Source organism: Bemisia tabaci, chromosome 3 (assembly GCF_918797505.1).
Source record: "Bemisia tabaci chromosome 3, PGI_BMITA_v3".
Taxonomy (NCBI): Eukaryota; Metazoa; Arthropoda; class Insecta; order Hemiptera; family Aleyrodidae; genus Bemisia; species Bemisia tabaci.
In genome coordinates this window covers 18689164-18702291 of record NC_092795.1, presented here as the reverse complement: position 1 = coordinate 18702291, position 13128 = coordinate 18689164, and the positions used below count along the sequence as shown (strand labels likewise).

The window sequence follows — 13128 nt, the reverse complement described above, 5'->3', positions numbered from 1 at the left end:
AGCGCGCTGCCGACGCCACTACCTGATTCTCGGTTGCAGCGCTCTCACTTGGTATTCTTCTCCATACAAGTCGCTAGACAAAAAAACGCGTAACTCAGATCGAATTTTTGCGGGCTGGTTATTGAAATCATATTGCTGCTCCATCGATTGAACCTGATCGATAGAGCACTATGATGCAATTATGTACGTCGATTACGAACAACGCTCGACTGAGTTTCAACGAAGAGTTCGCAACGCTCTTTTCCGTACAGGGTGATTAAAAAATAAGTTCGAGAATGGAGATGTAGCATGTGTGAGGAATTTGCGATTTGACCAATGATTCTTATGTAAATGTTCGCGAGAAACACGATGGTGCCACTAGTTTTCTCTGAAATCATCTCCCAAGCTCAAAAAAAGCTCTCAAGTTGAAGCCAAAATGGAGGGGATATGGGATATCCCTGAGAAACCACCTCTATATCAAAACAAACTCTCCATGCAAAGATATAGGGAGCAAATTCATTGGCAGGTTGCCACTTTATTTGGGGACTTCAAAAATGAAAACACGGGAACCTTGCTAATCTATTTGCTCCCTATCTTTGCATGGAGATGGAGAGTTTGTCTTGATGTAGAGGTGGACTCTCAGGATAGCGTGTTATATCCCCTCCATTTTGGCCTCACTTTGAGAGCTTTTTTTGAGCTTGAGAGATGATTTCAGAGAAAACCAGTGGCACCATCGTGTTTCTCGCGCACTTCTACATAAGAAACAACGGTCCAATCGCAAATCCCTCACACATGCAACATGTCCATTCTGTGAATATTTTTCTTCCGTTTTTTTTTTTGGAGAATTTCATTCGCGATCAGATCTAAATTATCTGAAAATTTCAAGAGGAAATATGCACAACTCTCCTGAAAAGTAAACATTTTATCGGAGGAAATTTAGCAACTCTCGAATGTTCATACGGCGTGTTTCATTAGCACGGCAGCGTTGCCCGTATTTTTCGCGGGTTAGGAGCATGGCCGCATGGCACGGTGGTTTTGTTAGCGCTCCGACGAGCGCCTTGAGTCTTAATCAAATCCGATTTTTCATCGGCTCCGAATTAATATTCAATTTTAACGGTGGATCGTCGCTGCTACCTATCTACCCCGCCCTCTCTTTCCCTCCCTCCGCTGATTACGTGGGCCTCGACTTCGACATGCCTCGGCTCGCCGCCGTCGCAGCACTGTGGTCGACGTCGAAGTTTCAACAATGAAAAATAAAAGAAGAAAACGCATGTTTTGCTCATTCCACTTAAAAGCGCTACACCTATGAAATAAATAAATAAATAAATAAATTAACTAAAATCTAGGGTCAGTTCAGCAAACTGCCATCCGAAAATATGAGAGCGGTAACCACTAGCCATGTTAAGGGTGCGTTTGTAAATATTACTACACGCTTTAGAGGGGCGGCGGTATGAGCCTGCGTTACGCTACGAACCGATCAGTCGGAGTAGCACGAATGAAAAAAATAAATGAAACTATTTTAAATTTAGCTACGTGTGAGATTTATCATGAATTTTCACGAATGCAAGTTATTTTATGAGATGCTTCTATTAACGCAGCTTCAAACAATATTTCACTTATATTTCAACTTTTAAATAGAATTCACGCCACCCGGGGGCCATCCCTAAATTACGTGACAAAGTTGTGGCCTCCCAACTTTTTGACCCTCCCCCCTTGTAGCGCTGTTGTGACGTAGGTCCCTGTCCTTTAACACATAAAAACAGAAGACGATCTCCACGAACCCCTTCCCCAAGAGAGTTACGTACTTTCAGAACGGCCCCGAACGAAGGATACGCCCCGAATCCCTGAAACCTACATCGAGCTCACAGTGCGATGGCCATGCCGACTCTAGAGTCCCTTTATACTGAGAGTCAAGACAATGTGAATCAATTTCTGATTGGTTCCCGTATTTTAGGCCTTCACAGTGTCACAAACGGGAATAAAGATTACAGTTTCACCGATTGCAAAGATTATATATGGAATGGACCGGGGAATTACGGGTTCGGCAAGGAACAGAGGGAATGAGGGAAGGAACGAAGAAAGGAATTTGAGAACGGGCCCATCAAAGATTACGAAAAACGTTCAATTTCTGTAATCTTTATTCACGTTTGTGACTCCATGAGGGGTGTTGTCTTGACTCTCAGTATAAAGGGGCTCTAGCCGACTCCCGACTCCTCCAGTTCTCCCAGAAGTGCCCTGGCCGCGGTCTTCCGTTGTTCCTCCTCCCGCCGCGGCCGTGTAATTGCATTCTGGGTTCCGATCCGATCGTGAAAATGCGCGACGGGCCGGGCCGACGACGAATTTCGACGCGACTTTCACGGGCGGCCGCGGGCCGAAGGTGACGCCGGCGCCACGGCGACTAAACTCCCGCGATTGTGCGGCCCCGGCTCAAAGAGTCCTTTGATGCTTTTCTCGCGGCTTTTCATCCGCCGCCGCCGCCGAAGCCGATGATTTGACAATCGTCGCCCGCCGACAATCGAGACGATCATGAATACACCCGGAATGTTTCTTCATCGCCGAAGCGCCGCGACGCGGGAAAGCGGATTGATTGGTTCTCACAATGATGAAACCGACTACTGAATCGGAGCCTACGCAGCGTCTCCGTTTAAACGCACTTTTGTAAGTTACTTAGTTGGTTTTCTTTATGCGTGGCCGGATTTTTGAGGCCCGGAGGCCCTTGCCGAGACAAAATATTTTAGAGATCCCACTGGAAAAAAGCACATTGTATCCAGAGTCCAGACCAGACTCTTAAAAACATCGACAAGAAAAAGTACTCTTGATCCAATCAGAATCTAGCTTCAATCAAGAACCAAGCCTCTTAATTTAAGCGGATTTCGTTTGGATTCAAGCAAAAATCCGATTGAATCAAGAGTATTTTTTCTTGTCAATGTTTTCAAGAGTCTGGACTCTAGATCAAATGTGTTTTTTTTTCCAGTGAGTGCTACCATTCCATGATCGTCAGAACTTCCAAGAAAGTTCCAGGAAATGCAAAATATCCGGAACATTTCGGGAATTTCAAAAGTTCCGGGAAAAATTCAGGAAATTCTCAAAAGTTCCGTAATCCGGAACTAGCTCCGGAAAATGAGAGCACTGCCTCGCATTGGCCATCGGAGCATAAAAAATACCGAGATAGGGTCGAAGGGTTGTTTTCAGGGGTGTTCCTTAAATGGCTCCTTTCCCGTTTGGTTTACACTATGACTAAGACGAAAGGAGGTTCCTTGTTAAGGAGATCCTTAACAAGGCATCTTTAAATTGGCAATTTGTGCAAACTTTGATTAAAGTCCGTAGTCTAAATTTGAAAAAAGTTCCTGAAAGGAATTAGAATGATTTGCCATTGCAAAAAATGCAATATACGAGGGATTAAAAGTTCATGTTTTAAGGGTAGATTCTCAAAGGGGAACAAGTCACCATTCATATTAATCACAAACGCACAGAGTATAAAATAATTTGTCATACAATTTTGAAAATAACAAAAATCATAATTTAATGTACGATAGTAATGAAGGGTTGAAACAGTGTCAAGGGTGGGAGACAAGATGGGAATCAGAGCTATGAGGGAAAATAAAAGGCCAGGCTTAAAAGTTTTTCAATATTCTCGGGAGAGCTAGCCCTGCTTGAATGAAATGTTTGGTCAAGCATAAAATACGCTTGTTTTACTCAGGGTCAGCTGAGCGATAAGTGCGGCATGAAAACGGCCGCTCTCTTAGTTTTCCGAGTAAAAAGAGAAATTTCTAATATGTGGACCGCAAGAATTTCCCGGCCTTCCTGCGCCGACCACCCTTAGAATAATATCCGCCGTTAGTTTTACCGCATGCACAACTTTTCCTTTTTCTAACCCAAGTTTTTCCTACCATTCCGGACCTACACCCTTGCTCAAACAAACTCTCCATCTCCAGCCGTATTTTCAGATGGATTTCCAAGATAGGTCCTGAATGCTTCCTTACTTAAATACATTGAGCTAACTGAAGATGCAGAATGATTATGAAAAATATGACAAAGAGAGAAAACATGCTGAAGAGTGTAAAATTTTGTGATGTTTGATATGTCTTTATTGAACTTTCTGATTGTATTTTGTGGCTCCAAAATTCAAAAAAGAAAAAACTAGGGGAGCGAGAAAGTAAAAATGTAGAAGAAAATTTTACATTTTGACCACTATACAAGTAAAAAAGAAATATCATGGAAAGAAAGGAACGAAAGATGGTGAAATTCTGTAAATTTATTACAAATAATTTATGGAGAATTTAGAGGTATCATGAGAGCTACTTTCAACGTAATGGTGCTTTTATTATGTTTTTTTTTTTATTAAAAGCTCGCAAAAGTTTCTTTTCAATAGGATGCGTTCTCTCATTTTCCAAGTTTTCGAATTATTTGTAGATGAGGAACAATGAAGAGAAGAAGTGCTGCACGCTGGATTTCAAGGACGTAATAGAAACACTTAATGATGAAACGAATGACAAACTGACTGGACGCCGCGCCGGTCGACAAGCCAAAACATAGCAAAAGGTGAACTAAGCACTGACGAATAAAAAATAAACAAAATGAACAAAAACGCCCGTAAGCTGATAAAAATGTATCACGCGAAATTTATGTTTCCTTCAAAAACTACTTTCGGAATCCATAAAGTTAAGCAGCAGGAATGTCAAATCGGGTGAATGGTGGCCGAATGTTTTATGAGGACGACACGATGTTTAAGAGCCAATAGCGATTGCTAATCGCCTCTTTTATGATAGAAAGATATCAGGTCGGAAGTTAAACCGTCTCGTCATAAATTGGAACAGATTCCGTTATCAGAATCCCATAAAATGGATTTTTTTCGGTTGATTAAAATGTGAAAACAGAACACTTCAAGCCGGACAACGGATTCGAGAATTGCCCTAATTTTTTTAATTTCGTGCATCTGAAATTCAACTGGGCAAATTGAATTGAGGTCAGATTAGGGGTTTCGAGAAATTAGGTATCCGTTGCTCTCTGGTGCATTCCTTACTTAATACATTTTCAAACGTTTAAAGATCGACCCAGAGCTCAGAGCAATTTCGTACAAAACCGATTAGGACTTACCACTTTGATCAAATGTTCCCTTTGAAATGCCCCTCTTCCAATAATTTGTCTGAACAATTTTTGAAGTATGGTATGTGACTAGCAAGATAACTATACTATTTCAATGATTAAGCCACAATCATAAAAATACAGGATTCAAATCCTTTCACCTCAGATCATCTGCTTTTGTTAATATTTGTCTTGCCACTAACGGAAATGCAACTGTTATAACGCAAAAGTAAGATATGAACAAACTCAGATGCTTTCCAAAAGACGGACTCCGCATTTGAAAAACGCATTGAACGTAAGACAATGGAAGGATGTGGGAAGTTAAGTTCGAATCCAACATGCAGCTTTTTGAACTCCTAAGTGGGCCAAACAATGGAAGGATGTGGGAAGTTAGGTTCGAACCCAACATGCAACTATTCGAACTCCTAAGTGGGCCGGGTTGCATACGCTCAATTTTGCGGGCGAAATCTGAGATCTGCCAACGGCTTACGGTTAAAATAGCTGCGTGTTGTGTCCAAACCCTAATTTGTATGTTTTTTCATTGATCTACGCTCAGTGCGTTTTTCAAAGCCTGAGATCGTCTTTCGGAAAGCATCATAGATTGTTTTAATATCGCGTGGCAAAATGCGACAGGAGCGTCCAAATACTTGACCGAAATAGACGTCACGCTCAGGGAAAGCAGTGAGACTGCGCCCGTAACCTAACGCGGAAGTGGTGAGCAGATCTCAGAATTCGCCCGCAAAATGGAGCGTATGCAACCCGGCCCACCGAGGAGTTAATATAGTGGCATGTTGGGTTTGAACCTAACTTCAACCATTCTTTCATCATGTAACGATACGCGCTTCACTCAAATGCCGAGTTTATCCACAGGAAAGGCATCTAAGTTTGTATATATTGTTTTATTTGTTTTTAAAATAGTTTCTCTGATAATTGAGGAGCCTAGGGGAAGTTATATGGAATATTCTAGGAAGATGCCAATTCCAGAGGAGAAATGGAAAACGACGAAATGAATTTCAAACAGAACCCGATTTTCTGAAATAAATTTTTTGATGGAGAGACTTTTTTGAGGATCAAGATTGAGGGAGAGTATCCACGTGGGGAAAGTGCGGTCTTGTCAAAATATTAAGCTTTTACGGCTCAAAAAAGCAGAAAACTTTTGAAAACGAAAAATTTCACCGCAAATCTTCAGATTCCAATATCAAACCAATATGGCCAAGAATGTCCAGAAATGAAAATGAGTGTTCTTCCGCAAAACTGGGGAAATTAATTCAAAAACTAAGTCAAATACGTGCTTTACCAACGACTGGTCGAAACAATTGTAATACCGAATAACTATGGATAATGTAAATTCATAGCTTGGCTACCCTTTTGGGCCCTAAAAGCTCCATCATATGGATTGCATTTTGCAAAAAGGAACCACTAGCATTGCAATGATGTTAAGATTGTGCAACTTTATCCTTTGCAATAAAATTGCGGAAATCGTGAAAAACTATGAAATTTAGATGGTAATTGTTGTCATAAATTCACAGTTTTTAGCGAGTAAAATAGAAACTACTAATGGATAATCGGGTTTTTCCTCCAAGACAAAAGAAGTTGCACAATCTTAGCAATATTGCAATGCTAGTGGTTCCTTTTTGCAAAATGCAATCCATATATCCTCAAAATTACCGACTTATCCGTCCTCTCCCTGTGTAGATACCCTAGATCGCGAAAAGCGGGATGAGGAGGATAGGAGTCCGGGAATCGGGAGCAGGCTTGGAAGGTGAAGGAAATTCCTGAGTTACGCCTCGGGGGCCCGACCCGGGCGGGCGCGGTGCGTCGCGCGGCGGAGGATGAGGAAGTTATTCGCGCGGCGCGGATGGCGGGAATGCCGAGCCGGAGCGGAGCCCAAGAAAGCTCCGGGGGATGCGCGCCCGCGGACCCGAGTCGCGTGCCGTTATCCCCCCCCCCCCCCACCCTAGCCTCCGTCGCGTCGCGGCGCCCGACTATGTGTCAATAGAACTCTTTCAAGGGAAATGCTCCAATTTTTGTACATATTTCTCTCTTTCTTCCGTCTTAGTGTAATATTAAATAAATTAACTAATGAGAGTTCCTTGACCTAGTTATAAAAAAACTCCGAACATTGACCCAAGAGCTATATGGATTATATTTTGCAATAATAAGGAACTCTAAGGAAGGATTCGCCGGAAATGCTCCAATTTATGTACGAATTTCTCTCTTTCTTCCGTTTTAGTGTAACATTAAATAAATTAACTTATGAGAGTTCCTTGACCTAGTTATAAAAAAACTCCGAACATTGACCCACGAGCTATATGGATTACATTTTGCAATGATAAGGAACTCTAAGGAACGATATCCCTGGATCTTCTATAAAAGCACCTTTCTACATGGGGAAACCGATGGCAGAAATGTTGTTCCTAAAATGAGCCGGTAATAGTGGTTCCGTATTGCAAAATGTGGGCCATACAAATGAAACGAGCTAAATTCTTTAGCCCAAGTTTGTACCCATGTTTCGATTTTCCGTCACTTATCGCTTGGAAAATTGAAAAAACGCTATTTCAAAATTCTCGCTCCTGATACGTTCTATTCGAAGAGTTTGAATTCGACTTCAATTTGAAATTAGGAACTACGATTTTTGGTCAGTTTAGAAACAACGTACGTACCATCAGTTTCCCTGTAGAGATAAGAGTTTTTATGTAAGAGCCAGTGATTGTAGTTTCCTATTTGCACAATGTAGTCCAATCAGTATCATTACTTGATGTTTTTAACGAATATACTTCACACAGAGAAGAAAAATCAGTGGAGTTTTCAAAAAATGACGTTAACGTTGAAAAGATTACTCCGGGGGAATCTGCTGAAGAGTTAACTGATAATATAGTCCTGGTTCATGGTTCAATTTAGCGCAACTTGCAATGGGCAAAGAACGTAATCTTTTTCAAGATAATATAGTGCGTCCTCTGAGGATATGATAATATGACAAACAAAATTGTGACAATTTTCTCAATTGTAACAATAGTGCTCCAAATTGCTATAGGAGTCTAATTTTTCGATGATTTAAGAGAAAAACTATGGCTCTTCTTCGATTCATCTTCAACTGGGTAAGAGAGAAGAATATGAGGTTTTCCCTCACGAGCACTCACGCATTTTCTGCGTCTGACGTCTAGGTCTTTCCGTCCGCTCTGTGAGCATCGGATTCTTTCGATTCTGGAGCGCTCCAAGAGGGAATAAATTAACCGAATTTTTACGCCAACATTTTACAATATGAGTTTTTAATTGTAGCGTTTTATTATTTTCTTCCTAAAATGGGCCGATTTTTATTCCTGCCCGGCCGCCGCCTTGGCTTAATGATGGACGCGCTCCTTTGCCGTCTTGGGACCTCCCGATTTCAGCCGAGAATGGATTTTGGTGCGGATAATCTACACGTTGCCGCGCGTCAAATTTCTAGCCACGAACGAAAATTTAAGTCCAAAATCATGATTCCCTGTAGAATTAGATGCGACATTAAAACCGAAAGATAATTGGGACCTTCTTTGATAAAAACGAAGTAAAGGCTTGATCCTACGTTTCACATTGGGTAGCCTCGTATATGATAATAGATAGTTTTCGATAGTGGTTCGATGTATCGTTTGGTTCAAAACAATAGAACATAACCTCAAACAAAACTTTCAGGATTTCAGTCGGAAAAGCTGAAAATGAGAAAATTTCTAACTATTTCACCTTGCGATGCCATGTAGTACTCATAAGAATAAAAAATCTATCAGAAAATTCCCGTTCCCTCAGATTACTTGATTGACTTTTGAGGCTATGTTTACATGTTGAACCAATTGATATCGATACAATCTCACGTATTTGATGTATCGAAAACGATCTATTTATGGCGAATAAAAAAATACACGTGCTTAAGATTTGTTTCCAGAAATGAATCGGTTTCTGTTCGACGGGCGTAACTCCAAAAACTCATGATCCCTGGCTTTCATTGATCACGCTGGACACTAGGGCTCATGAGTTTTTGGACTTACAACCGTCTAACAGAAACTGATTCAATTGAGGATGAGAACTGTAGTTCTCGGCAAAAATCTACTGTCTATAAAATTTGACAAGGAAGTACACATACATGCATGTATATGCACTGGTAAAAAAAGTAGCTTGGATCTAGAGTTTAGACTCTTAAAAACATTGACAAGAAAAAATACTCTTGATTCAATCGAATTTTTCCTTGAATCGAAGAGCCAAGCCTCTTGATTTAAGCGGATTTCCATTTGAATCAAGAGTATTTTTTCTTGTCAATGTTTTTAAGAGTCTGGACTCTACATCCAAGCTACTTTTTTTACCAGTGTGCACAATCCTCACTCAAATTTTAAAATTTCACTACGAATGGTAACTTTCCCAATCCCATTAGTTGACTTTTCCGGAAATCTTTGATCCATGAGCAAGGCAGCTTGGATTGGTTAGTTGGATTATCTGCAACGGAGGCAATTCGATGGAATTTAATTAAACATTTAGATCCGACAACCGTGCGTTTACGTGCGTTCATTATTCAGCAGAAGCTACTCTCGGGATATTTAGTCGGGAGCATTTGAATTCGTCTCGTAGGACGGGATCGAGGAGGTCGAGCGGTGGCCGGCGAGTGGCGAACCCTGGTAATTCCCTTTAATTAATGTGGTTTGATGAAGGAGATCAAATGGACGGTAATTGCGGACGCAGGACGCATGCGCACATGCCGGCCACCTAACCTCATCACCACCACCTGATTCCCTTTTACTCCCTACTCCGGTATTTTCCTCTAATTCGTCCTCAACTCCTATCCGCTTTTCACCCCTCTGGATTGATGGCGAAAGACTGATTTGTTGGATACGTCATTCTTGTGAAGTTGGATGGTACAAAGTTCAATGGATAATTTGCAGGTGTGTGAAATTTCATGAATTTCGTGTTTATGTGGAAACTACTGAGTGAACTGAACACGAGGATACCCTCGGTTCATAAATTGTACTAGTATTGGAGGAACTATGGCAAAATGGACTGCGTTTAGCATAAAGGAACCAAGTCATATCAGCTATTGCCTTAAACTGGACGATTCAATTTTTTGCAAGAAACCGATGGTATGCGGATTTCTTTGAGGACGTTACGGAATTTTCCTCGTACTATGCAGAAAATTCACTGAAATTTGCACAGAAATTCGCAAAACCGTGTGCATATAAAAAATTAAAACGTCGAATTAAATTTGGCAAACGCTGATGAGGCTTTGTTCCTTTCTGCTTAACGCGGTCCAAATGATCTTATCTGCTATAATACACGTGTTGAAATGGGAAATGCCGCCAGATGACGTCACAAGGTGGAGCATTTTATCAACTTTAAGTCTATTTTTATACTATTTCCCACAACAGAAAAAATTTAAAATACTAGGAAATTAGCTCTTTCGGCCCTCTCAGACTAAGTAATGAAAATGTGCGTGCACATTCTCCATTAAGAAGAATACAAGGAGGAGATGAAAGAGGACAGATATGTTTAAGTTTCTGAGGATGAAAGTGCAGTTAAAAGAGTAAGGAGTTAAGATCATTGAAACACTTACTTGGTGGTCGTCCATGGCACTGGCAAGTGCGTTTTGTAAAACTAGCTGGTCCTCCAACATGGGATGCTGTACACCTCGTATACTCCCGTATTCACTACGATTCCTTCCCCCATCGTAAGGGAACCCCGTGTGCATGTTCCCCTGAAAAAGTAAGAAAAGTAACATTAGGGTATGACGCAGGACTCGTTTCTGAAGAAAAAAATGAGAGTACATACAATGATATTCCTTAAAAAATTTGGTAGAAGTGTCGTTCTACTAATAATAATTCCAGTCCTGAAAACTGCAAGACGAGCAGGGTAAAAGTACACTGGAAAAAAAAACAAAAAAACACATTGTATCTAGAGTCCAGACTCTTGAAAACATTGACAAGAAAAAGGACTCTTGATTCAATCAGATTTAACTTAAATCAAAAGGAAATCCGCTCAAATTAAGAGGCTTGGTTCTTGATTTAAGCTTAAATCTGATTGAATCAAGAGTATTTTTTCTAGTCGATGTTTTTAAGAGTCTGGACTCTAGATCCAATGTGTTTTTTTTTTTTTTTTCCCAGAGCACTTTCTGTCAATGCTTTTGATGTAATATCGTGTCGTGACAAACCAAGGCGTTAGTTACGGCAAAACACGAGTATACGCATTCAGAAAGGAGCTGCCGGAGGTATTATCTGCCTCAAAGCCGGAAGAGGCAAGTTGAGGAGGGGCAGGGGGCACAAATCAATCCACCCTTCGATTTCACCCTCAATTTACAAGCTCACCGTGTAGATGGAATGCCGCCTCCTTTTCTCCCTCGTAAATATTCTGCCTCTCATTTTTTGCTCTTTTTCGCATTTCCTTGTAACGACGCTGAGCCACAGTATGTCAAATTAAGGGATTTGATGGGGAAGTGTTTCTAAACTCTCTCATTTTTAGTCGCATTTCGAGTTCATCCATAAAATTGATCACCAGACTTACATTTTTACAGCTCATTTCTCTCGAAATAATATAATGAAATCATCACAATGAATGGTTTATGAATTTTATCTCCAAATACTCGTATTCTTTTCAACCAAAATTTACTTTGAAAGGAAGAGCCTATCAATGTAATTGCTGTACCTTGACCACAATTGCTTACTTCGTAAGGAAAATAGAATTCTTAAAAACCAATTTACCAATTAATTGATGATCGGAAGATAAATAAGGCTATCTTTTCGACTAAATCTTCCTCAATTTATTACATTTAATCGATTCCATCGACAGCAATTATACAGATGATATTAAAAACATAAATTGATCATTTCCTACGAAATTTATCCTCAGAAACTTAACAGAAAGTTAAATGCCAAAATGTGGGTATCAATCTTTCGCGTGTTGCAAAATAATTGAATGGATGAGTTGATTAACTATGTTTAATTCATCGACATGGCAACGAAAAGCGAAGTTGAGGAGGATGCAAATTATGAGGAACCGATGGCGGTTTCGAAGGGAATCTTGAGCTAATATTTAAAGAATGCCAATAATGCGGGCAAATCAGCAGCGTCTTATTAATTTGTTCCACCATATCTTGAGTCTGTAGATTATTAATATCCTTGGAATATTCCTTCGGTTTTTTCAGAGAAATTCTTAGCGAACCGGCACAAGTGGGTTCTTACACCGTTGCCTCGTTTCAGAAAAGAACCGATTTTCCGTGCACGGGTGAATTTTTGAAATTATTTTTTCGTAAATATTTTTTATCGTAAGCATTTTATGTATCCTTGACAATAGTTTGGCCCGCATCTGGGGGTATTTTTGTGCAATGAATGCATTCATAGTTACAGGTAAGTGTCGTGATCAAAAACTAAGATTTTTGGTCGTTTCTGGCTGAATTATTCGGGTTGCCCCTCGCCTCTAGTAATCGTTCAGTTTTTTTCCAATTGGATTTTTGATTGGGGGGGGGGGGATTAATCCTACCCATTAGAAAAAATAGATAACTTACACAATTTCTAAGATTGTCGCGTGAAATGTAAAATTTTAAAAGAGGGGCTTAAATTCAAGAAAATGAGACCGCCCTAAATTGCATTTACAGGCCTATGGAGAGACGTATTAGTTCCAAATTTTTTTGAGTCTCATTGAACGACATTATACTTTTATACAAACTAATTGCGGTAGATACATGGGAATCACTTGACATTACTTTTAAATGTAACCATCAAAGATTTTACTTGTGATTCATGGTGATAACACTTATTTTTATTCAAATCATTACGCAGACATTATCAAATTATAAGTCCTTTGAAATGAAAGTTAGGCTGTATCTATAAAATCATTATTTTAAGAGTGCGAGCGTGATTTACTTCAAACAAGTCGTTGTCCAGTGGTCGAACGAGGATTTTTTGAGAACTGACAAAGAGGGAGGCGAAGAAATAGTAAAAAGCAGTGAAACTGCCGATCGTAACCAGCAAAGTTGAATTGAAGGGGGAGAATATTACATTCCTCATGAGTAAGGATGCGATCGAGAATTTTACGAACTTTCATAACTTTGCTTGG

The 13128-nt window shown here is 40.2% G+C and overlaps 1 protein-coding gene across 3 annotated transcripts in view; it reads right to left on the bottom strand.

Annotated features, from left to right (window-relative positions):
- Positions 1 to 13128, bottom strand: part of TfAP-2 (transcription factor AP-2) — a 133315-nt gene that overhangs the window by 37145 nt on the left and 83042 nt on the right. For all 3 annotated transcript variants that reach the window (XM_019061968.2, XM_019061967.2, XM_019061969.2), the window contains exon 3: positions 10634 to 10774. In XM_019061968.2, coding sequence (XP_018917513.1) covers positions 10634 to 10774 — 141 coding nt within the window. The remainder of the gene's footprint in view (positions 1 to 10633; positions 10775 to 13128) is intronic.